Here is a 24,032-nt window from a genome sequence, read left to right as displayed (position 1 = left end):
CGCGTTCTCAAATTTGTAGCGCACAATGTCCGTCACCAAACTTGACGTCATTCAGGAACGACACTGGTCATTTGCACGTGATGAGAATATTTTGCAGCTTTCTACATGTTCCAGTCTATTGTGATCTCTGTATGAAAATCCGGTGTCAGTTGGTTATTAAAGCATGCGACTGTTAGAATGTAATTTTGACGACGATCGAGATATTGTTATGTTATAATCAAGATGTGTTGGTATTGACGTATCGAGAAAGGCTGAGAAGGCTGACAAGCGTTCCAGGTGCAGGAATATGTTTTGTCGCTTCAACAGGTTTCGTGTAAGTACTGTAGTCTATAGCTCACACAGCACTGCTAATTGGCCTATTACAAGGTACTTAAAATAAGGCCCTCCTTTTTCCAAAAGAGGGCCTAAACGAAAAGTGGATGAAGCTCATCTATCCGAAGTGACTTATTAAATAAAGCAACAAACGTGTACCTTCTTTTATTTGGCAGAGATGGAATGTTTATCCATAAGATCAGAGAATAGTTGTAAATACCAGACAAATAAACCTAAAAGAAATTACTCACGAATTTCACGTTGCACATTTAGCTTGACTTAGATTTGTAGTTGGGACGTTAAAACCTGCTCAGTTAGTTATCTATATTATTGAGAAACTTGAGTGGCGCTATAATTTACTACATTTTTACTTTCTTAGAACGAATAACTTTGATTTCTGGCATAATTTTGGATGGTTGAAATAATCTCACTATCCCTCATCTCCACGTTCCCCCTGCCTCTCAATTGCATCTCCCTTCTATACCCTTCTTTGTTATTTCAGCCACAATTTAAAGAACATTACGGATGCATCGGAACGGTCGATATCTTGTTTCGGCTAACCTCGATGGTTCAGTCTGATTGGAGTCTGTTAGTATTGTCCGCTAGGTTATAATCAATCTCTTCTAGATGGGAGCTAACATGTTCGAAACTAGCCTAAGCTATACGATAGGCTGCACTGTACTACTAGGCTTAGGCTAGGTTGCCAGAATTCGATTTGTGGGTTGTAACATTCCAGGGGCGTAGCTAGACAGTATATTCTTCGGAGGGGGTGGGGGTGCTTCAGGATCTAATGACCCAACATCGACGAAGCGCTCCCTCTGAAGGCGTGGGGCCCAGCCCCGCCTTAAGGTGGGGTCCATGGGAAAGTTATGGGCATTAGAATGAAGCATTCAACATTTTCAAATGGCAGTGGATGGGCGAAGGGCTCTCTCAGGACGTGGGGCCCAGGGGACAGCCTTAGGGCCCATGTTTGGGTCCAGGGGCAACTCCCCGGGGGCGGACCAGTGGGAAAAGTCTCTGGAAGCTCTATACAGATTTGTGGGCAATAGAATGAAGCTATCTTCAAATGGCATTAGTTCAAATAAGCAAGAGTAGTATTTGTATCATGTGGATCAGTTTTCGTTATGAATTTCATAAAAGAGCGTGTTTTCGGCTTAACCCGGAACTGGGGCGGAGACCAGAATTATTAAAAGAAAGGGTCGCGCCCATGGGGTCATTTAAGCCGACATGTATGGGGTACACATGAGTGTCCTTCCCCAGCCTGAATAAAATCAGAAAGGGAATGGTTAATTCTGAGGCATAGTTTGGCTATAAATTAGGCCTGTAGTTAGGTCTACACGCACTGTTCTGCTAATAACTTTGTTTTTTTTTAATTCTGGTGTGGGTTGTAAAGGATGTGTTACACCCCATCGCTCCTATAAACTAAAAGTAACAGCGAGTCCAGGGATGTCATTAAAGCAAGCAAATGGATTAAAATATTGATCAAATTTGAAATCAACCTAATTAATCAGCAGCGTATACCGTTTCGTTAATATTACTGAAATTCGAAGTCACCAAACAAACAATAAACTTCAAAATGCCACCACCCTCCCTCAGTTATGTTCAGAAATATGATTTATTTTCAATATATTGTGAGCCCTAAATCAATAGAATAAACTGATCATTACAATATGATAAGTAGAATATCGTTAATGCAAAGTATGATCAAATTGTAATTTAAAGTAAAAAGGAAACATCATGAAACAATATGTAAGTTGCCTTAGTTTACTATAGAAAGAACTACATGAAAGTTGTTACAAGTGTGTATAAATCAGCAAAAACTATGGAACTGGTCGACTTTCTTCTCCACCGGGTTGCCATCTCCCTCCGGCCATGAGGCAGGCCCCTCCGCGACCCTCTCAACTATCCCCCCCTCCTAATAATGCATTGAAGCATTGTGAATTGACTAAGGATCAACGGCAAGCAATAAATAGCTGGAACGACTTTTCTTCCTGTAGTGGTTGATGAAACAGACAACAATAAAATATAATAAAAACACGAACAACTGAAATACACTTATAATTTTAATTTATTTTGGACACATATAACTGACAAAGTTTCAAAACATTTCTGGAGCCTTGTAAAAGTGTTTTCTATATTTGTTTATTTTTGTTTTAATTTTTTTCATTTCTTTCTTTTTGTTATTAATATGGACATTCTGATTTTCTTGATCGACGTCGGGCCTTCTTCTTACGCTTTTTGGGTTGTTTTGCCTGGATGGCTTGATCAGCTCTCTTTTTAGCTTCGATTTCATCAGCTAGACGACAGGCTCTTTCCCTTCTGAGTACATAATCTGTTGTATCTTCTACCACCAGTAATGTCCTGAGAGAGACAAGGCACAAAACATTAACATATAATATGGACCAAGGGCGTAGGAACCGGGGGGCTGGGGGCGCCAGCCCCCCCAATGAAAAATATGGGGGGCGGAAGTATCATTCCGCCCCCCCGCTCCGCAAGTCAGAAAACCTTTTTTTCATTTCCAAATGAGAAAAAAATCTCATTTGGAGCACCAAATTGCATTTAAGGCCAGGTGAAAATGCAAAATTCTTTACAAAATGGAGTGGGAGTTGAAGTGTGCTATATTGCACCAAATTGCATCTGAGGCCACCTGGAAATGCCAAAAAATTCCAAAGGGGAGGGGGAACCCCCTCCCCTTAGACCCCTCCCCCAGGCCGGCCCTCAGTCTTTAGCCCCCCCCCCCCCCCACTCAAAAGTACCTTCCTACGCCACTGATATAGACACAGAACATGAATGGAATGCACATATCGTAGATGAGGTATATGATTGTTCCACGCTATTTGATCTTTGTTTTTACCATTTTATAAAATTAATCAGTTTAAGGAATTTGAAAATATAATCATATTATTTTGAATGCACTAAACGTGGCATGCAGCCAAATGTAACAAATACTTTGGCAAAGGCCTGTTTTCCTATTCGAACGTAACAAAATGGTTCTCCCGTTGATGGTTTTATGAAAGAATTAGAATAACTCACGTGTACTCAGACATAGTCTCGTCAAAGGTTGATTTGAAGCCGAAGTTAGCCTCGTTAGTAGCAAACATATCGCTGACTTCCCAGCTTTCAACCTGTGAATATTATAAATGATAATGAAAAACGTTGTATATATATTCACAGCGGTTTGTTGTATTGATAACATTCTCAAGTATGTTATGAAATGCTAAATGAATTGGTAGAATTGGAAATATCATGGTCAACATATTAACATAATGGAAAACATAATCAAAACAATTGTACTTGTTATTTGTATGTTATGTACCTCATCTAAATCCAGGCCATTGTCGGTTACGTCACTAGGCACCACCCACTTGACCAGTTCTCTTGGTCTGGTTGGAACAGGGGGTTGCAGTTCCACAAAATCGTCGTCGTAGAGAAAAGCTGTTGTGAAAATTTAACATATTGTTAACATTCAAAGAAGCAAGAAAATCTTGGCCTGTCGGTCAGTTAAATGTTCGAGGCCCGGAACTCGAATGTGACGTCATCATATACCCCGCATGCTCTGTCACTAGAAAGCTTGGGCTAAATTTAACCCAAATCCCCTTCTCTCACCATTAGAATGAAATGATGAGATATTAATGTCACCTATAGTCAAGGGCGGCGGAACCGGGGGGGCACAGGGGGCACGTGCCCCCCCCCCCACTTTTCCTCAGGTTAAAAATGTGCCCTTTTACTACATAAAAAATTGAGGTGTCTCAAGTTAGCAAGAGGCCAGGGAACCAGAATGAACACTCGGGAAGGGCCGTTTCTGGCCATCTGAGGGGTTTGTAAACCAAAAATTTTCTTGTACGCTCCGCGCCAACCAATGGTGGCGCTCCGCTCAGATAGTCGTGCATACAACTTTGCAAATCCTGGCTACGCCCCAGGCATGATTTCACCTCATTTTGTCTCAAAAGAAAACTTGTTCCTTGTTCCCAAATTTGCACATTGGATATTGCAGTGCTAGTATGCATATTTTCCTTGAGGGTGGGGGGGGGGGCGTTGATGGAGTGATGTGTATACGCAAATAAGATAATACAATAAGAGTTATAAAGGGTACTAAATATAAGGCTGTATCATTCCAATCGAATTTCTGCAAAGTGCCCTTTGATGTCGGTGCCCCCCCCCCCCCCCAGATTAAAAGTGCTTCCGCCGCGCTTGCCTATAGTAACTTGTTAATAGGTATAGTAAGGGCTTTTAAACTTTCAGAATGTGTGAAAATAAAACTCTTACTACGTTTTACTTCTATCCTAAGAAATTAAAATAAGTTTAATGACCTATTCTGTAAATCTGATATCTACATGCAATTTGCTAGCTTTACAAGGAAACCTCATGACTCCCACCCATCAACCGACGCATTACCCCACACCAAATCACACCATACCACACCATACCATAGCACATCAAATCATACCATATCTTACCATACCGTACCGCCTATACATACCATACCATATAATACCATACTACACTAAACCACACCACATCATACCATACCACACCATTCCATACCACATCATATCATACCATATCTTACCATACCGTACCGCCTATACATACCATACCATATAATACCATACTACACTAAACCACACCACATCATACCATACCACACCATACAATACCACATCATATCATATCATATCTTACCATACCGTACCGTACCGCCTATACATACCATACCATATAATACCATACTACACTAAACCACACCACATCATACCATACCACACCATACAATACCACATCATATCATATTATATCTTACCATACCGTACCGCCTATAGATACATACCATACCATATAATACCATACTACACTAAACCACACCACATCGTATCATATTACACCGTACCATACCACATCATATCATATCATATCTTACCATACCGTACAATATTACACCATACCATATAATACCATACCACACACAATACCAATCTTAATCTAGCCAAACAAAGATATTTTCATCTTACCGTGAGAATGTTCAGTTTCTCCTTTCTCATCATCGTTTACTTGGGATGTGCTCAGACTTATGACGTCATTCTGTTGTTGTTTACAGCTGTAAATGATTATAATATAATCCATAAATAATCCAGTCACTGACGTTACGCATAATATATAATTGGGTCCTCATTGAGTACGCTGGCAAAAAATATTCGTGTGTCGATAACCCTTTAATAACAAATTTGATAATAGGGAGAGGGGGGTGGGCATGGGTGGGGGGGTGAATTCCTCGCTTACCTTCCTTTGACTGATAACGCTACTACCTTTGAACCACTGCCTACACAATGTATTTTGCATTAATCATCTTACTTACCTCTCACTGACTGCGGTGGTGTTTAAACTAGATTGTTCTTCGCTGTCCACAATAACTGTTTCATCAGCGACAATCTGTCATCAAATGAGAAAATATTTAAAAATAAACGATTTGCTTAAAACATACTTTAGATTTATTGTGAAATTTAACAGAAACAGTTAAGTAACATGACCACTGCAACGTGTAAAAATCGTATATAAATAACAAAAAACTTTTGCTTCATGTTAGCTATTAAATTTGACTTTTATCTCTTAAAATGCTATTATATCCTAACCTGTGTTTGAGCACCAATAACTTTAAAGAACTCTGCAGGGATGCTTAGTTCAGTAATCCTGCGGTAATCCATGTAAATCGGGGCAGCAGAGATGGTTTGGCACATCCGGGCAACGTCACAAGCAACTGTTGAAAAGAAGTGACACCAAAATTAATGCTAAATAATAATCCCAAAATATTTGACATGTTAATTAAAAGTAAAATATCTCTTAACTAATCCGTCTGCTTTCTTCGATTTTGTATACTTTTATTAAACGTTGATGATTTCAACGTTAAGTGAGATGCGAAGCAAAATAATTGATATGATAAACTGCGAGACTTCATAGTATCTCACCTGTGAGGTCAAGGGTCAACCCATGGAAGAATCGAGGTCGATAAAGCACAACTTCTTTTCCTGTTGTAAAACAATCCCTGTGTTTGAAACAAAAATTATAACAAAATTAAAGCAACAAAGAAAATGCAATGATAATGCAATGATTAAACAAGTTTTTTTCTTTCTAAATAATTTTTATGGTAATATTTGATCCTATAAGTTAACATTATCAGCAATTATTCCTGTTCACGAAATTAAGCAAGTGTCATATTTAAAGAATACTTGAATATTTTCCAATTTAATGAGTGGTTTTGTTTCAATTCTATGCCCATCCGTTTACTAAATTATATATGCCATAAATAATTCAGCCACTGGCGTCACGCAGTAATATTAAATTGGGTTCCATTTAGTACGCTGGCAAAATTATTCGTGAGTCGATAAACCTTTAATGAAATATTTGATAATAGGGAGAGAGGGGTGGGGTTGGGTGGGGTTGGCGGTGGGGTGGGGGCTGGCGGGGGAGTAAATCCCTCGTTTATCTTCCTTGAACTGTTTTCGATACTACCTTTGAACCACTACCTACACAATCTAGTTTGTATTACTCATTTACTTACCTCTCACTGACTGCGGTGGTGTTTAAACTAGATTGTTCTTCGCTGTCCACAATAACTGTTTCATCAGCGACAATCTGTCGTTAAATGAGAAAATATTTAAAATAACGATTTTCTTTAAACATTCTTTAGATGTATTGTGAAAGTTAAACTCACACGATTTTTACATACGTAACCTTACAACTGCAACATGTAAAAATCGTAAATAAGTAAGAAATTAATGTTAGCTATTAAATTCGACTTTTATCTCTTAAAATGCTATTTCATCCTAACCTGTGTTTGATCACCAATAGGGATGCTTAGTTCAGTAATCCTTCGGTAATCCATGTAAATCGGGGCGGCAGAGATGGTTTGGCACATCCGGGCAACGTCACAAGCAACTGTTGAAAAGAAGTGACACCAAAATAATACTCCCAAAATATTTGACATGTTAATTAAAAGTAAAATTCCAATCCGTCTGCTTTCTTCGATTTCTTACACTTTTATTAAACGTTGATGATGTCAAAATTATAAGAAAGATGCGAAAGAAAGTATATATAAACTGCGAGACTGCCTATTATCTCACCTGTGAGGTCAAGGGTCAACCCATTAAAGAATCGAGGTCGATAAAGCACAACTTCTTTTCCTTTTGTAGAACAATCCCTGTGATTAAAACAAAAATTATACCCAAAGAGTGAAGCAGCAAAGAAAGTACTTAGATAATAATGCAATGATTAATAAGTTTTTTTCCAAATCTTTTTGTGATAATTTTTGATCTTATAATTTAACATTACCAGGAATTACTCCTGTTCACGAAATTAAGCAAATGTCATATTTATGGAATTCTTGAAAATTTTCAATTTAATGAGTGGTTTTGTTTCAATTCTATGCCCATCCGTTTACTAAATTATATATGCCATAAATAATTCAGTCACTGACGTCACGCAGTAATATTAAATTGGGTTCCATTTAGTACGCTGGCAAAATTATTCGTGTGTCGATGAACCTTTAATGAAATATATGATAATAGGGAGAAAGGGGTGGGGTTGGGTGGGGTTGGCGGTGGGGGTGGCGGGGGAGTGAATCCCTCGTTTATCTTCCTTTAACTGTTTTCGATACTACCTTTGAACCACTACAATGTATTTTGTATTAATCATCTTACTTACCTCTCACTGACTGCGGTGGTGTTTAAACTAGATTGTTCTTCGCTGTCCACAATAACTGTTTCATCAGCGACAATCTGTCATCAATTGAGAAAATATTTAAAAATAACGATTTGCTTAAAACATACTTTATTATTTGAAAGTTAAACTCAAACTGTTAAGTAACGATTTTTCATACGTAACATTACAACTGCAACGTGTAAAAATCGTAAATAAATAACAAATTAAATTTTGCTTCATGCTAGCTGATAAATTTGACTTTTATCTCTTAAAATGCTATTACATCCTAACCTGTGTTTGAGCACCAATAACTTTAAACAACTCTGCAGGGATGCTTAGTTCAATAATCCTGCGATAATCCATGTAAATCGGGGCAGCAGAGATGGCTTGGCACATCCGGGCAACGTCACAAGCAACTGTTGAAAAGAAGTGACACCAAAATTATTACTTAATAATACTCCCAAAATATTTGACATGTTAATTGAAAGTAAAATTCTAATCCGTCTGCTTTCTTCGATTTCTTACACTTTTATTAAACGTTGATGATGTCAACATAATAAGAAAGATGCGAAAGAAAGTATATATAAACTGCGAGACTGCCCATTTTCTCACCTGTGAGGTCAAGGGTCAACCCATGGAAGAATCGAGGTCGATAAGGCACAACTTCTTTTCCTGTTGTAGAACAATCCCTGTGTTTAAAACAAAAATTATACCAAAAACGTTAAGCAGCAAAGAAAGTACGAAGATAATAATGCAATGATTAATGAAGTTTTCTCCAAATCTCGTTATAATAATTTTTGATCCTATAATTTAACATTACCAGCAATTACTCCTATTCACGAAATTAAGCATTACGTGCAAGTAAAATATTTATAGAATTCTTGAATATTTTCCAATTAAATGAGTGGTGTTGTTTCAATTCTATGCCCACCCGTGTACTTACCTTGCTGTAGATGTAATAGGAGTCTCTACAAGTCCTTTTTCGTTGTCCACAAAAATTGTTTCATCAACGAGAACCTAAGAAGCAGACATAAATTTAAGTACTTTAAAACGGATGAAAATTGATATTCCAACATAACAATATATGAAATTGTGCACAACTGACGTTATTATCTTCGTCCAACAAAATCTGTTAACGATTATTTAAGATAAAAAAAAGGTTTACCTGTTTAAGATCACCAAAGTATCCAAGGTGAACTAGGGGGATGGTCTGGTCCGAGGGTGTCTGGTATTGAAGACACCGATAGAGGGCAGCAATCATGATATCGAATGCCCGGGCAACGTCACAAGCAGCTGTTGAAAAGAGAAGGCAAGACGTCATGACTGGATAATGGTGAAGTGACGTACGCATGCTCAGATAATATAAACACTCCTACAATTCATGTAATCTTTTCTGCACTTTTCTTTACTCCTAATCTATTCAAACTATTCTTTATTATAAGTAATGTGATTAACATTAGCATGCAGCTGATGGCTGCATTTCATATCTAAAAATACATAACTTCTAGTTCTACATAAGTTCTACATAAGAGGCGTGCATTGTTTCGCACGCATTAATTAATACGGATATGAAGTCGGTTGTCCACTCTTTGCTAATAAAAAGCTTCAGCAGTTAATCTGTTAATTACAAGATCAACTTCAACACAATAATTCAGGCCTAATATGCCTCTGCTTTCCTGGCCTAAATATAGACTAGGTGATGATGATATTTCATCTACTAGTAAAGGGTACACTGGTCTAGGTTAAGTAGCTCACCTGAGACGTCAAGAGTCAAGCCAAATAGGGAATGAGGGCGGTATAGCATCACTGACGTAATTTCATTCCTGGAAAAGGAACGGAATTTTAACAAATTCAGCAATTATAGAAAGAAATAATCTAAACGCTGTATTAGACAAAGTTTCAATAGTTTCATCACATTTGAGCTAGGATGTTAACATATGATTGTTGATGACAATATTTTCTCCTTACCTGTTAGTGCTGATTACAATATTTTCTTCTTACCTGTTACCAGCTGCATCCCTTCTCTCTACCAGTTGTTCTTCGCTGTCCACAAAAATTGTTTCATCAGCGACAACCTGCAAAAGCAGATAAAAATATATTATTTGTCATTTTACGTCAATATTTTAGTTTCAGGTAAACTATTCGGCATCACAACATCATATCCATTGTAAACTGCAGGTAAACTCAGCCACCGCCCTCACCTTAAAGAGAAGGTTTTCTCTTGTATCAAGATGGATAGCCTTGGGTTCCTTCAGATCTTGAAGTACTTTACTGGCAGCCATGATGGTATCCAAGAACCGAGCAAGGTCAAGAGCAGCTGTGAAGATAAATGGTGACGTCATTAACCACATCTGGATGTCAAAGTTTCTGTCGATAATTTTTTAATTAATGAATCAATCTGTCGTGTTTTTAGTGTATTAATAGGTTATACAAAGCTTATGGGATATTTTAAACATTTTATGTTCATTATTTGAAATAAACTTTAAAACTTGTCAAAAGCTTAATTGAAGGCACGTTTCGTTGAACAATATTACTTATATGTATAAAGACTCACCAGTAACATCAACTCGACGGTGTGGTAAACCGACCGGTGGTCTGCAAAGAACGAGTTCCTTTCCGGTTGGCAGTATATCGCTAGATGTAAATAAAACATGTGATTTACTAAACATATCCTATAAGCAATTTATTTTACAACATGAATGTTCTAGAGTGTGAGTTTTAGAAATAAAGAGACTGAAAATTAGAAAGAAACTCACGTGGTCAAGGTCAATCCAAGGTCAATGGGTGGGAGATGAAAGAGACCGATGAGGACTTTCCTTGCGGCAAACTGGTCCTGTGGAATACATAGTAAATCCATATTAAAAAATTTTAAAAATCGACTAATCCAGTGATCATTGATAAGTTATTGATCATATCGAAAAGTGAGGGCGCTAGCATTAATTTATTTAATTCTTAGGTTAATTGTTAGTGTTAGTTTGCTATATACACCGGGACTAAAGACTTTTATAATTTACCAGGATTTCAGGAAGATCTTCTACTTGAGATGTTGTGCTATTCATCTTGTTGATTCTGATCTTCTTCAGATAACGAAGAATATGTTTTCTTTGTCGGGCATGAGTCTCCACTTTTAACAGAAAGATAAATATTGAGCTTGTAAATAGTGTGTAATAACATCAGTTTGGTACTATATTTTACATAATTAATATGTTAGATTGTGAGAATTGGAAGGGGTTTGACATCCCTCATTCACTTATTGTAATAATACACACTATGACGTGTCCGTCAAGTACTGACATAATATTTATTTTTGGCTGCTGCAATTATATCGCCAGTATAGTACTAGTATATAATGCCAACACCATACATAAAACCTATACATCTTCAATATACTTTTGTAAAACAATATATATGAAAAGAGAACGAAATAATTCAATATAAACTTACTTCCTCGGATCTCTCTGATCAGTCTCTTCGCACACCTCTTTTTAGTCTTCCCGAAGTCGTTGCCTTTTATTAATGAAAGATAGAGGTATTTATGCTTCGATAACACGCTCATGTAGTTATATTTTGAATTTGTTTACGATTAATTTAGGTATGCACGATTCATGAAAATCTGAGAGCAATAAATTTATCCAAATAAAGTATCACCTAGGCCTATATAAAAAATATGTGTGCAGGGGAAGGGTACTTTGTATATTCCATTCAGTTCTCGATGGTGCATGTATAAGGTTGCTTACAAGATGGTCTAGGAGCATCGATGCCACCGCTCCCTCCATCTCCACCCACCCCCACTCCCACAATCCCCACTCCCACCACCCTCTTCTCTAGTCGCCATCCACTCTTGAGTGCACCATGTTTTTTTAGTGATTGTTGTCCTAGTCTAGCTTCATTCATGTTTATTATATTTCAATTCATGTAACTCTGGTGCAATATTGATGTCCCATTCTTAATATTTCAATAAGACCTACCATCGCAACGAGGACATTCTCTGGAGTTAACTTAAAACACTGACAAAGGTTGAACCACTTTACCTATAATCTCACGTTAAAATAAGAAGAAAATCATTCCACTCACCGACTCCATCTCGCCATTTTTCTCGGATGCTGATCACAAATGCCTCAACGAGAGCAAGAAGCAAGATAAGAACTAAAGCTAATAGTTCAATAAGCAGTATCATGGCTAAAACTCTTCGAGATAAAACACAACTAGATCGCTGTATGTATCAATATGAATTGATTGTATAGTACGTGGTAAGTTTATTTGTACACAAAACTAAAGGTTTTATGTGTGACGAAATAGAGTACTTAGAACTTTGCGTGATATGCGCGTATCATAGTATGCGTTCGTATTGCAAAGATTTTGTATCTGGTTTAGTATACACATGTAGTTTAAACTGGTTGCGTTGATTCTACGCAGATTAATTATTGCGTGTGCCCATGCGTTGCTTTTGCTGTCACGGGTTACTAGTAGATATCGCTGAGGCGCTGTAACATGCCTATCGCTGCCTTGAACCAGTAATGTCATTAACGCATTCGTGTTTACATATACCGCGTGCGCGCGTTCTCAACTTTGTAGCGCACAATGTCCTTTACCAAACTTGACGTCATTCAGGAACGACACTGGTCATTTGCACGTAATGAGAATATTTTGCAGTTTTCTAAATGATTCCAGCCTTTTGTGATCTCTCTATGAAAGTCCGGTGTCAGTTGGTTATAAAAGCATGCGGCTGTTAGAATGTAATTTTGACGACGATCGAGATATTTTAATGATATAATCAAGAGGTGTTGGTATTGACGTATCGAGAAAGGCTGAGAATGAAAGGTGCTCCAGGTGTAGGAATATATTTTGTCGCTTCAACAGGTTTCGTGTAAGTACTGTAGTCTATAGCTCATACGGCACTGCTAATTGGCCTATTACAAAGGTACTAAAACTAAGACCCCCTCCCCCTTTTTTTCCACAAGAGGGCCTTAACGAAAAGTGGATAAACCTCTTCTATCCGAAGCGACTTATTATTAGCCAAAATAAGCGACAAACGTGAACCTTCCTTTATTTGGCGGAGATGGAATGTTTATCCACAAGATCACAGAAAAGTTGTAAATACCAGACAAAGAAACCTAAAAGAAATACTCAAGAATTTCACGTTGCACATTTAGCCTGACTTAGAATTGTAGTTGGGACGGAAGGGTCGCGCCCGTGGGGTCATATAAGCCGACATGTATGGGTACACATGGGTGTCCTTCCCCAGCCTGAATAAAATCATAGGGGAATGGTTCATTCTGGGGCATAGTTTGGCTATGAATTAGGCCTGTAGTTAGATCTACACGCATTGTTCTGCAATAACTTTGTTTTTTAATTCTGGTGTGGGTTGTAAAGGAGGTGTTACACCCCATCGCTCCTCCCCTATAAACTAAAAGTTTCCGTTAGAGAGTCCAGTGAAGTCATTAAAGCAAGCAAATGGATTAAAATATAATCAGCTTGATCAAATTTGAAATCAACCTAATTAATCAGCAGCGTATACCGTTTCGTCAATATTACTGAAATTCGAAGTCACCAAACAAACAATAAACTTCAAAATGCCACCACCCTCCCTCAGTTATGTTCAGAAATATGATTTCTTTTCAATATATTGTCAGCCCTAAATCAATAGAAGAAACTGATCATTACAGTATGATAAGTAGCATATCGTTAATGCAAAGTATGATAAAATTGTAATTTAAAGTAAAAAGGAAACATCATGACACAGTATGTAAGTTGCCTTAGTTTACTATAGAAAGAACTACATGAAAATTGTTACAAGTGTGTATAAATCAGCACAAACTATGGAACTGGTCGACTTTCTTCTCTACCGGGCTACCATCCCCCCTCCGGTCATGAAGCAGGCCCCTCCGCGACCCTCACAACTACCCCCCCCCCACCCATTTCTAATAATGCCTTGAAGCATTGTGAATCGATTATGAATCAACGGCAAACAATGACTAGCTGGAACGACTTTCCTTCCTGCAGGGGTTGATGAAACAGACAACAATAAAATATAATAAAAACACGAACAACTGAAATACACTTATAATTTTAATTGATTTTGGAAACAAACAACTGACAAAGTTTTAAAACATTTCTGGAGCCTTGTAAAAGTGTTTTCTATATTTGTTTATTTTGTTTTAAGTTTTTTCATTTCTTTCTTTTTGTTATTAATATGGACATTCTGATTTTCTTGATCGACGTCGGGTCTTCTTCTTGCGCTTTTTGGGTTGTTTTGCCTGGATGGCTTGATCAGCTCTCTTTTTAGCTTCGATTTCATCAGCTAGGCGAGAGGCTCTTTCCCTTCTGAGTACATAATCTGTTGTATCTTCTACCACCAGTAATGTCCTGAGAGAGACAAGGCACAAAACATTAAAATATAATATGGACACAGAACATGAATGGCATGCACATATCGTAGATGAGGTATATGATTGTTCCACGCTATTTGATCTTTGTTTTTACCATTTTTTAAAATTAATCAGTTTAAGGAATTTGAAAATATAATCATATTATTTTGAATGCACTAAACGTGGCATGTAGCCAAATGTAGCAAATACTTTGGCAAAGGCCTGTTCTCCTATTCGAACGTTACAAAGTGGTTCTCCCGTTGATGGTTTTATGAGAGGATTAGAATAACTCACGTGTACTCAGACATGGTCTCGTCAAAGGTTGATTTGTAGCCGAAGTTAGCCTCGTTAGTAGCAAACATATCGCTGACTTCCCAGCTTTCAACCTGTGAATATTATAAATGATAATGAAAAACGTTGTATTCCTAGCGGTTTGTTGCATTGATAACATTCTCAAGTATGTTATGTAATGCTAAATGAATTGGTAGAATTGGAAATATCATGGTCAACATATTAACATAATGGAAACATAATCAAAACAATTATACTTGTTATTTGTATGTTATGTACCTCATCTAAATCCAGGCCATTGTCGGTTACGTCACTAGGCCCCACCCACTTGACCAGTTCTCTTGGTCTGATTGGAACGGGGAGTTGCAGTTCCACAAAATCGTCGTCGAAGAGAAAAGCTGTTGTGAAAAATTAACATATCGTTAACATTCAAAGAAGGAAGGAAATCTTGGTCTGTCAGTCAGTTAAATGTTCGAGGCCCTGAACTCGAATGTGACGTCATCATATACCCGGCATGCTGTGACACTAGAAAATTTGGGGCAAATTTACCCCAACTACCCTTCTCTCACCATTATAATGAAATAATGAGTTGTTAATGTCACCTAGTAACTTGTTAATAGGTCAATTGTTAATATAGTGAGAGGCTCTTAAACTTTGAAAATGTTTGAAAATTAAACTCTTAACATGTTTTACTTCTATCGTAAGAAAGTAAAATAAGTTTAATGACTTATTCTGTAAATCTGATAGTTACATGCAATTTACTTGTTTTACAAGGAAACCTCATGACTCCCACCCATCAACCCACGCATTACCCCACACCAAATCATACCATACCACACCATACCATACCACATTAAACCATACCACACCATACCACACCACAGTAAACCACAACACATAGTACCATATTACACCATACCATACCACATCATATCATATCATATCTTACCATACCGAACAATATTACACCATACCATATAATACCATACCACACACAATACCAATCTTAGTCCAGCCAAGCAAAGATATTTCACCTTACCGTGAGAATGTTCAGTTTCTCCTTTCTTATCATCGTTTACTTGGGATGTGCTCAGACTTATGACGTCATTCTGTTGTTGTTTACAGCTGTAAATGATTATAATATAATCCATAAATAATCCAGCCACTGACGTTACGCATAATATATAATTGGGTCCTCATTGAGTACGCTGGCAAAAAATATTCGTGTGTCGATAACCCTTTAATGAAAAATTTGATAATAGGGAGAGAGGGGTGGGCATGGGTGGGGTTGGGGGTGAATTCCTTGCTTATCTTCCTTTGACTGTTAACGCTACTACCTTTGAACCACTGCCTACACAATGTATTTTGCATTAATCATTTTACTTACCACTCACTGACTGCGGTGGTGTTTAAACAAGATTGTTCTTCGCTGTCCACAATAACTGTTTCATCAGCGACAATCTGTCATCAAATGAGAAAATATTTAAAAATAAAAGATTTGCTTAAAACATACTTTAGATTTATTGTGAAATTTAACAGAAACAGTTAAGTAACATGACCACTGCAACGTGTAAAATCGTATATAAATAACAAAAAAGTTTTGCTTCATGTTAGCTATTAAATTTGACTTTTATCTCTTAAAATACTATTATATCCTAACCTGTGTTTGAGCACCAATAACTTTAAACAACTCTACAGGGATGCTTAGTTCAGTAATCCTGCGGTAATCAATGTAAATCGGGGCAGCAGAGATGGTTTGGCACATCCGGGCAACGTCACAAGCAACTGTTGAAAAGAAGTGACACCAAAATTAATGCTAAATAATAATCCCAAAATATTTGACATGTTAATTAAAAGTAAAATATCTCTTAACTAATCCGTCTGCTTTCTTCGATTTTGTATACTTTTATTAAACGTTGATGATTTCAACATTAAGTGAGATGCGAAGCAAAATAATTGATATGATTAACTGCGAGACTTCATATTATCTCACCTGTGAGGTCAAGGGTCAACCCATGGAAGAATCGAGGTCGATAAAGCACAACTTCTTTTCCTGTTGTAAACCAATCCCTGCGTTTGAAACAAAAATTATAACAAAATTAAAGCAACAAAGAAAATGCAATGATAATGCAATGATTAAACAAGTTTTTTCTTTCTAAATAATTTTTATGGTAATATTTGATCCTATAATTTAACATTATCAGCAATTATTCCTGTTCACGAAATTAAGAAAGTGTCATATTTAAAGAATACTTGAATATTTTCCAATTTAATGAGTGGGTTTGTTTCAATTCTATGCCCATCCTTTTACTTAATTATATATGCCATAAATAATTCAGTCACTGACGTCACGCAGTAATATTAAATTGGGTTCCATTTAGTACGCTGGCAAAATTATTCGTGTGTCGATAAACCTTCAATGAAATATTTGATAATAGGGAGAGAGGGGTGGGGTTGGGTGGGGTTGGCGGTGGGGTGGGGGCTGGCGGGGGGGTGAATCCCTCGTTTATCTTCCTTGAACTGTTTTCGATACTACCTCTGAACCATTACCTACACATTCTAGTTTGTATTACTCATTTTACTTACCTCTCACTGACTGCGGTGTTGTTTACACTAGATTGTTCTTCGCTGTCCACAATAACTGTTTCATCAGCGACAATCTGTCGTTAAAGAGAAAATATTTAAAAATAACGATTTTCTTTAAACATTCTTTAAATGTATTGTGAAAGTTAAACTCACACGATTTTTTTATACGTAACCTTACAACTGCAACATGTAAAAATCGTATATAACTAAGAAATTAATGTTAGCTATTAAATTCGACTTTTATCTCTTAAAATGCTATTTCATCCTAACCTGTGTTTGATCACCAATAGGGATGTTTAGTTCAGTAATTCTGCTGATGTAAATCGGGGCAGCAGAGATGGCTTGGCACATCCGGGCAACGTCACAAGCAACTGTTGAGAAGAAGTGACACTAAAATTAATACTAAATAATACTACCAAAATATTTGACATGTTTATTAAAAGTAAAATTCTAATCCGTCTGCTTTCTTCCATTTCTTACACTTCTATTAAACGTTGATGATGACAAAATAATAAGAGAGATGCGAACGAAAGTATTGATATGATAAACTGCGAGACTGCCCATTATCTCACCTGTGAGGTCAAGGGTCAACCCATGGAAGTATCGAGGTCGATAAAGCACAACTTCTTTTCCTGTTGTAGAACAATCCCTGTGATTAAAACAAAAATTACTCCCAAAAAGTGAAGCAGCAAAGAAAGTACTAAGATAATAATGCAATGATTAATAAAGTTTTCTCCATATCTTTTTATGATAATTTTTGATCCTATAATTTAACATTACCAGCGATTACTCCTGTTCACGAAATTAAGCATTAAGTGCAAGTGAAATATTAGTAAAATACTTGAATATTTTCCAATTTAATGAGTAGTGTTGTTTCAATTCTATGCCCATCCGTGTACTTACCTAGCTGTGGATGGAATAGGAGTCTCCACAAGTCCTTTTTCGTTGTCCACAAAAATTGTTTCGTCAACGAGAACCTAAAAAGAAGCAGACATAAATTTAAGTACTTTAAAACGGATGAAAATTGATAGTCCAACATAACAAGATATGAAATTGAGAACAACTGTCGTTAATATCTTCGTCAAACAAGATCTTTTAACGATAGTTTAAGATCGAAGAAAAGGTTTACCTGTTTAAGATCACCAAAGTATTCAAAGTGAACTAGGGGGATGGTCTGGTCCGAGGGTGTCTGGTATTGAAGACACCAATAGAGGGCAGCAATCATGATATCGAATGCCCGGGCAACGTCACAAGCAGCTGTTGAAAAGAAAAGGCAAGACGTCATGGCTGGATAATGGTGAAGTGACGTACGCTTGCTCATATTATATAAACACTCCTACAATTCATGTAATCTTCTCTGCATTAATGGCATTCAATTAATCATCACAAATTTCGTAATGTTTACTCCTAATTTATTCAAAACTATCCTTTATTATAATTAATGTGATTAACATTAGCATGCAGCTGATGGTTGTATTTCATAACTAAAAATACATAACTGCACGTTCTACATACGTTCTACTGATATATCATAAGAGGCGTGCATTGTTTCGCACGCATTAATTAATACGGATATGAAGTCGGCAGTGTCCACTCTTTGCTAATAAATAGCTTCAGCAGTTAATCTGTTAATTACAAGACCAACTTCAACACAATAAATCAGGCCTAATATGCCTCTGCTTTCCTGGCCTAAATATAGACTAGGTTTTGGTGATATTTCATCTACTTGTAAAGAGTACACTGGTCTAGGTTAAGTAGCTCACCTGAGACGTCAAGAGTCAAGCCAAATAGGGAATGAGGGCGGTATAGCATCACTGACGTAATTTCATTCCTGGAAAAGGAACGGAATTTTTACAAATTCAGCAATTATAGAAAGAAATAATCTAAACGCTGTATTAGACAAAGTTTCAATAGTTTCATCACATTAGAACTAGGATGTTAACATATGATTGTTGATTACAATATTTTCTCCTTACCATTTAGTGCTGATTACAATATTTTCTTCTTACCTGTTAGCAGCTGCATCCCTTCTCTCTACCAGTTGTTCTTCGCTGTCCACAAAAATTGTTTCATCAGCGACAACCTGTAAAAGCAGGAAAAATTATAATTTGTCATTTTACGTCAATATTTTAGTTTCAGGTATACTATTCGGCATCACAACATCATATCCATTGTAAACTGCAGGTAAACTCAGCCACCGCCCTCACCTTAAAGAGAAGGTTTTCTCTTGTATCAAGATGGATAGCCTTGGGTTCCTTCAGATCTTGAAGTACTTTACTGGCAGCCATGATGGTATCCAAGAACCGAGCAAGGTCAAGAGCAGCTGTGAAGAGAAATGGTGACGTCATTAACCACATCTGGATGTTAAAGTTTCTGTCGATAATTTTTTAATTAATGAATCAATCTGTCGTGTTTTTAGTGTATTAATAGGTTATACAAAGCTTATGGGATATTTTAAACATTTTATGTTCATTATTTGAAATAAACTTTAAAACTTGTCAAAAGCTTAATTGAAGGCACGTTTCGTTGAACAATATTACTTATATGTATAAAGACTCACCAGTAACATCAACTCGACGGTGTGGTAAACCGACCGGTGGTCTGTAAAAAACGAGTTCCTTTCCGGTTGTCAGTATATCACTAGATATAAACAAAAGCATGTGATTAACTACATTTCCTTCAAGCAATATATTTTTCCAAAATGAATGTTCTAGAGTGTGAGTTTCAGAAATAAAGAGACTGAAAATTAGAAAGGAACTCACGTGGTCAAGGTCAATCCAAGGTCAATGGGTGGGAGAGGAAAGATACAGGTGAGGACTTTCCTTGCGGCAAACTGGTCCTGTGGAATACATAGAAAATCCAATCAATATATCTAATTTATAATCCAATGATGAATTGATAAGTTAATGATCATATCGATTGCAAAGTGAGGGCGCTAGCCAGTGGCGGCGGAACCGGGGGGGCTTGGGGGGGCTCAGCCCCCCCAATGAAAAAGTTGAGGGGGCAAATGCATGATAAGCCCCCCCCCCCCAATATTTACCAAGGCTCCGAAACGTGCATCTGCCCATTTTTCAATGCATACTTGTCGATCTGTCCGATGCACACGTATACTATATAGGTGTAATAATTTTAGTAATTGCTGGGGGACCCTCGGCCCGTCCCCTGGCTATAGACCACATTGTCACCCCAACCGCGTCTTCACGCCCCGTAAAAGGTGGAAGCAGTGAGTGTGAGTACCAGTAAGCGTAACACAACTTCGTCTTAGGCCAATGACTTGCCTCATTTCAGCCAGTTCTCCAACATCCCCTTACTTAGTGGCGGAGCGTCCATATATACAGTCAGGGGGCGGATGCCCCCCCCCCCCCGACAGACTCAAATGGACTGCTGGCGCCCTTTTCAGCTTTTCACTATACTTTTTACTTATTCGCTATTATTGACTATTTTATTGCGCTCTCATATACCTATTGACATTTGTCATATTCTGTTGGTGTAATTTTCCGACAAAATGGCGACGACACCTATTTATTCTCCGTTTATCTGCAAATTAGCAAGGCCCGGAAAGGGTGATTTCCTGCAATCTAGGGAGTATCTTTACTCAAAATTTTTCTGTACGCTCCGCGCCAACCTGTGGTGGCGCTCCGCTTAGATAGTGTCGAAAGCGCCCCTACAGACCATTCTTGCCCCCCGACCAATACCCCTAGCTCCGCCACTGCCCTTACTACACTCAAAAACGTCTTTGCGAGTACACTACGAGTATAATAGCTACTCTCTTAAAACACCATCGAATATACAAATTACAATGTTTTTACAGACTTTTTGCGTGCAATCTGAGAAATTGCAGACTTGAGACCCATATTTTAGGGCTAGGTATTCGCAGCATAAAACACTCGGGAAGTGCCGTTTCCGGCCATCTGGGGGTTTGAAATAACCCAAAATTTTCTTGTACGCTCCGCGCCAACCGATGGTGGCGCTCCGCTTAGATAGTCTCCACACATTAGCCCCCCCAATAATTTTTCCGTTCCGCCGCGCCTGGCGCTAGCATTAATTTATTTCATTCCTTGGTTAATTGTTAGTGTTAGTTTGCTATATATATACCGGGACTAAAGACCTTTGTAATTTACCAAGATTTCAGGAAGATCTTCTACTTGAGATGTTGTTCTGTTCATCTTGTTGATTCTGATCTTCTTCAGATAACGAAGAATATGTTTTCTTTGTCGGGCATGAGTCTCCACTTTTAACAGAAAGATAAATATTCAGCTTGTAAATAATGTGCAAATAACATCAGTAATTGCTACTATATTTTACATAATTAATACGTTAGAATGTGAGAATTGGAAGGGGCTTTGGCCTCCCTCGTTCACCTATTGTAATAATACAAAACTAAGACGTGTCCGTCAATTACTGACATGATATTTATCTTTGGTTGCTTTAATTATTTCACCAGTATAGTACTAGTATATAATGGCAACTATAAAATCTACATCTTCAATTACTTTTATAAAACAATATATATAAAACGAGAATGAAATAATTCAATATAAACTTACTTCCTCGGATCTCTCTGATCAGTCTCTTCGCACACCTCTTCTTAGTCTTCACGAAGTCGTTGCCTTCTATTATTAAAAAATAGAGGTGTTTATGCTTCGATAACAGGCTCACATTGTTATATTTTGAATTTTTACGATTAATTTAGGTATGCACGATTCATGAAAATCTGAGAGCACTACATTTATCAAAGTTAAGTATCACCTAGGCCTATAACAAATTTGGGGGAAAAAATATTTGTGCAGGGAAAGGGTATACTTTATTTATACCATTCAGTTCTCGATGGTGTATGTATAAGTTTGCCTACAAGATGGTCTAGAAGCATCAATGTCACCTCTCCCTCCATCTCCACCCACCCCCACTCCCACCACCCCACTCCCACCACCCCTACTCTAGCCGCCATCCACTCTTGAGTGCACCATGTGTGTTTAGTGATTGTTGTCCTAGTCTACTTTAATTCGTGTTTATTATATTTCAATTCATGTAACTCTGGTGCAATATCGATGTCCCATTCTTAATATTACAACAAGAGCTACCATCGCGACGAGGACATTCTCTGAGGTTAACTTAAAACACTGGCAAAGGTTGAACCACTTTACCTATAATCTCACGTTAAAATAAGAAGAAAATCATTCCACTCACCGACTCCATCTCGCCATTTTTCTCGGATGCTGATGATAAATGCCTCAACGAGAGCAAGAAACAAGATAAGAAGTATCGCTAATAGTTCAATAAGCAGTATCATGGTTAAAACTCTTCGAGATAAAACACAACTAGATCGCTGTATGTATCAATATGTAGTGATTTGTACAGTAAGTTTATTTGTACACAAAACTAAAGGTTTTAAGTGTGACGAAATAAAGAGAACTGAGAACTTTGCGTGATTGCGCGTATCATAGTAGTATATGCGTTTGTATTGCAAAGATGTTGTATATGGTTTGGTATACACAATGAATTTAATCCGGTTGTTTCGACGCAGATTAATTATATTGCGTGTACCCATGCGTTGCTTATGCTGTCACGGGTTACTAGTAGAGATCGCTGAGGCGCTGTAACCTATCGCTGCTTTGAACCCGTACCGTCATGTCACGCGTTCGTGTTTACATATACCGCGTGCGCGCTTTTTCATCTTTGTAGCGCACAAAGTCCGTCACCAAAATTGACGACACTCGGGAACTCAGTGATTATACAGTACGTGCTAGCGCTAACATTACGTATTAACTCAACTGATGGTTTCACGTGCGCCGAAATAAAGAAAACTGAGAACTTTGCCTCATGTGAGCGTATCTTATATAGGTCTATGCGTTTGTGTAGCAACGATTTTGCATCTAAGTTTGTATACAGTTTACTTGGTTGTGTTGATTCCACGACTTTTATGTATGCTCATGCATGCGTTACTTTTGATGCGGGCGCAAAACGTCCGTCATCAAAATTGACGTCAATAACGAACTGGTCATGTGCACGTGGTGAGAATGTCTTGTACTTAATCCCACTGCATTACAATCTCTGGCTGTGCTGAACTACGCGAAAAGTAATTTAGGGGGAGAGATAGTTTACTGATAGAATTACGAGGTAATGGACGATTCAGGTGTAGGAATATATAGATGCTTGTTCGTTTTGACAGGTTTCTGTTAGTACTGTAGGATGTAGCTCATATAGCACAGCGATAGGCGGGCATATTACTACTACACATGGCACTTTATTCACTTACCATAAAGTAAACTGCATAAAGCTGTAATCCGAATCGGTTTTATATTCGCCAAATTAAGGCATAAATCTTGAGTCTTCTTTCATAAGCTCATAGAAATATTTCTAACATCCAGACCAATTAAGGCCTAAAAGAATTTGTACAGTTAGCCTTGCTTGGGACTGTAGGCAATGTAGTTGGGGTCAAATGGGGTCAGTGATCGTCAAGTCTGTGTTTTAATGTGCTAAGAGTCGGTGCAGAGACGACTAATTATTATAATTAGTGTCTTATACAGTATAATTTGTGATCTGTTGTTGAGAAATTTAAGTCGGAGAGTATAGTTTTCTATGTTTTGATTCTCTTAGCTCGAATAACTTTATTTCTGGCACACTTGTGGGTGGTTGAAATGTTCTCACCTTCCCTCTACTCCCCGTGCCCCCGCCCTCTCAATTGTATCTCACTTCTATGCCCTTCGAACTTTATTTCCCGTATTTCAGCCAGAATTCAAAGATCATAACGGATGCACATGCTATATTGTGTCCGCTAACTTC

The 24,032-nt window shown here is 37.6% G+C and overlaps 2 protein-coding genes across 5 annotated transcripts; both read right to left on the bottom strand.

Moving 5' to 3' along the window:
- Positions 1-2,403: 2,403 nt before the first annotated feature.
- On the bottom strand, positions 2,404-12,261 carry LOC139963159 (uncharacterized). The gene is made up of 23 exons (XM_071963704.1): positions 12,079-12,261; positions 11,449-11,511; positions 11,019-11,128; positions 10,761-10,837; positions 10,559-10,638; positions 10,206-10,321; positions 10,006-10,079; positions 9,760-9,827; positions 9,170-9,297; positions 8,948-9,021; positions 8,617-8,693; positions 8,296-8,420; positions 8,008-8,081; positions 7,428-7,504; positions 7,136-7,242; positions 6,866-6,939; positions 6,273-6,349; positions 5,940-6,064; positions 5,666-5,739; positions 5,322-5,407; positions 3,629-3,747; positions 3,346-3,437; positions 2,404-2,673 (listed from the first exon to the last, which is right to left on the bottom strand). Exons 1-23 carry the CDS (start codon positions 12,179-12,181, stop codon positions 2,496-2,498), a joined length of 2,178 nt encoding a protein of 725 aa, XP_071819805.1. The 5' UTR covers positions 12,182-12,261; the 3' UTR covers positions 2,404-2,495.
- A 1,799-nt stretch (positions 12,262-14,060) lies between these two features.
- On the bottom strand, positions 14,061-23,946 carry LOC139963174 (uncharacterized). 4 transcript variants are annotated; one of them, XM_071963729.1, is made up of 21 exons: positions 23,506-23,946; positions 22,437-22,479; positions 21,797-21,862; positions 21,371-21,480; positions 20,012-20,088; positions 19,810-19,889; positions 19,457-19,572; positions 19,259-19,332; positions 19,013-19,080; positions 18,379-18,506; positions 18,153-18,226; positions 17,822-17,898; positions 17,520-17,620; positions 17,250-17,323; positions 16,657-16,733; positions 16,324-16,448; positions 16,051-16,124; positions 15,703-15,788; positions 14,943-15,061; positions 14,667-14,758; positions 14,061-14,370 (listed from the first exon to the last, which is right to left on the bottom strand). In XM_071963729.1, exons 1-21 carry the CDS (start codon positions 23,506-23,508, stop codon positions 14,193-14,195), a joined length of 1,842 nt encoding a protein of 613 aa, XP_071819830.1. In that variant the 5' UTR covers positions 23,509-23,946; the 3' UTR covers positions 14,061-14,192. The 4 variants fall into 4 exon arrangements, with proteins under 4 accessions (XP_071819830.1, XP_071819825.1, XP_071819827.1 ...); XM_071963724.1 differs by lacking the exon at positions 23,506-23,946 and having other exon boundaries at positions 22,437-23,484; XM_071963726.1 differs by lacking the exon at positions 23,506-23,946 and having other exon boundaries at positions 19,810-19,850; positions 22,437-23,484.
- Between the last annotated feature and the right edge of the window lie 86 nt (positions 23,947-24,032).

The sequence above is a fragment of the Apostichopus japonicus genome, chromosome 21 (assembly GCF_037975245.1).
Source record: "Apostichopus japonicus isolate 1M-3 chromosome 21, ASM3797524v1, whole genome shotgun sequence".
NCBI classification, from domain to species: Eukaryota; Metazoa; Echinodermata; class Holothuroidea; order Aspidochirotida; family Stichopodidae; genus Apostichopus; species Apostichopus japonicus.
This window is presented reverse-complemented; position numbering and strand designations above follow the sequence as displayed.

What these genes read in the sequence shown, in the direction of transcription:
- LOC139963159 (XM_071963704.1), bottom strand. Translation starts at nt 12,181, where the DNA reads ATGATACTGCTTATTGAACTATTAGCTTTAGTTCTTATCTTGCTTCTT. An exon ending in AAAATGGCGAGATGGAGTCG is followed by an intron (nt 11,512 to 12,078) that starts GTGAGTGGAATG and finishes CATTAATAAAAG; the next exon opens with GCAACGACTTCGGGAAGACT. An exon ending in CCTATTACATCTACAGCAAG is followed by an intron (nt 8,694 to 8,947) that starts GTAAGTACACGG and finishes TTTTAAACACAG; the next exon opens with GGATTGTTCTACAACAGGAA.
- LOC139963174 (XM_071963724.1), bottom strand. Translation starts at nt 22,539, where the DNA reads ATGATACTGCTTATTGAACTATTAGCGATACTTCTTATCTTGTTTCTT. An exon ending in GAGAAAACCTTCTCTTTAAG is followed by an intron (nt 19,333 to 19,456) that starts GTGAGGGCGGTG and finishes CTGCTTTTACAG; the next exon opens with GTTGTCGCTGATGAAACAAT. An exon ending in GTTGACCCTTGACCTCACAG is followed by an intron (nt 17,621 to 17,821) that starts GTGAGATAATGG and finishes TCTTCTCAACAG; the next exon opens with TTGCTTGTGACGTTGCCCGG.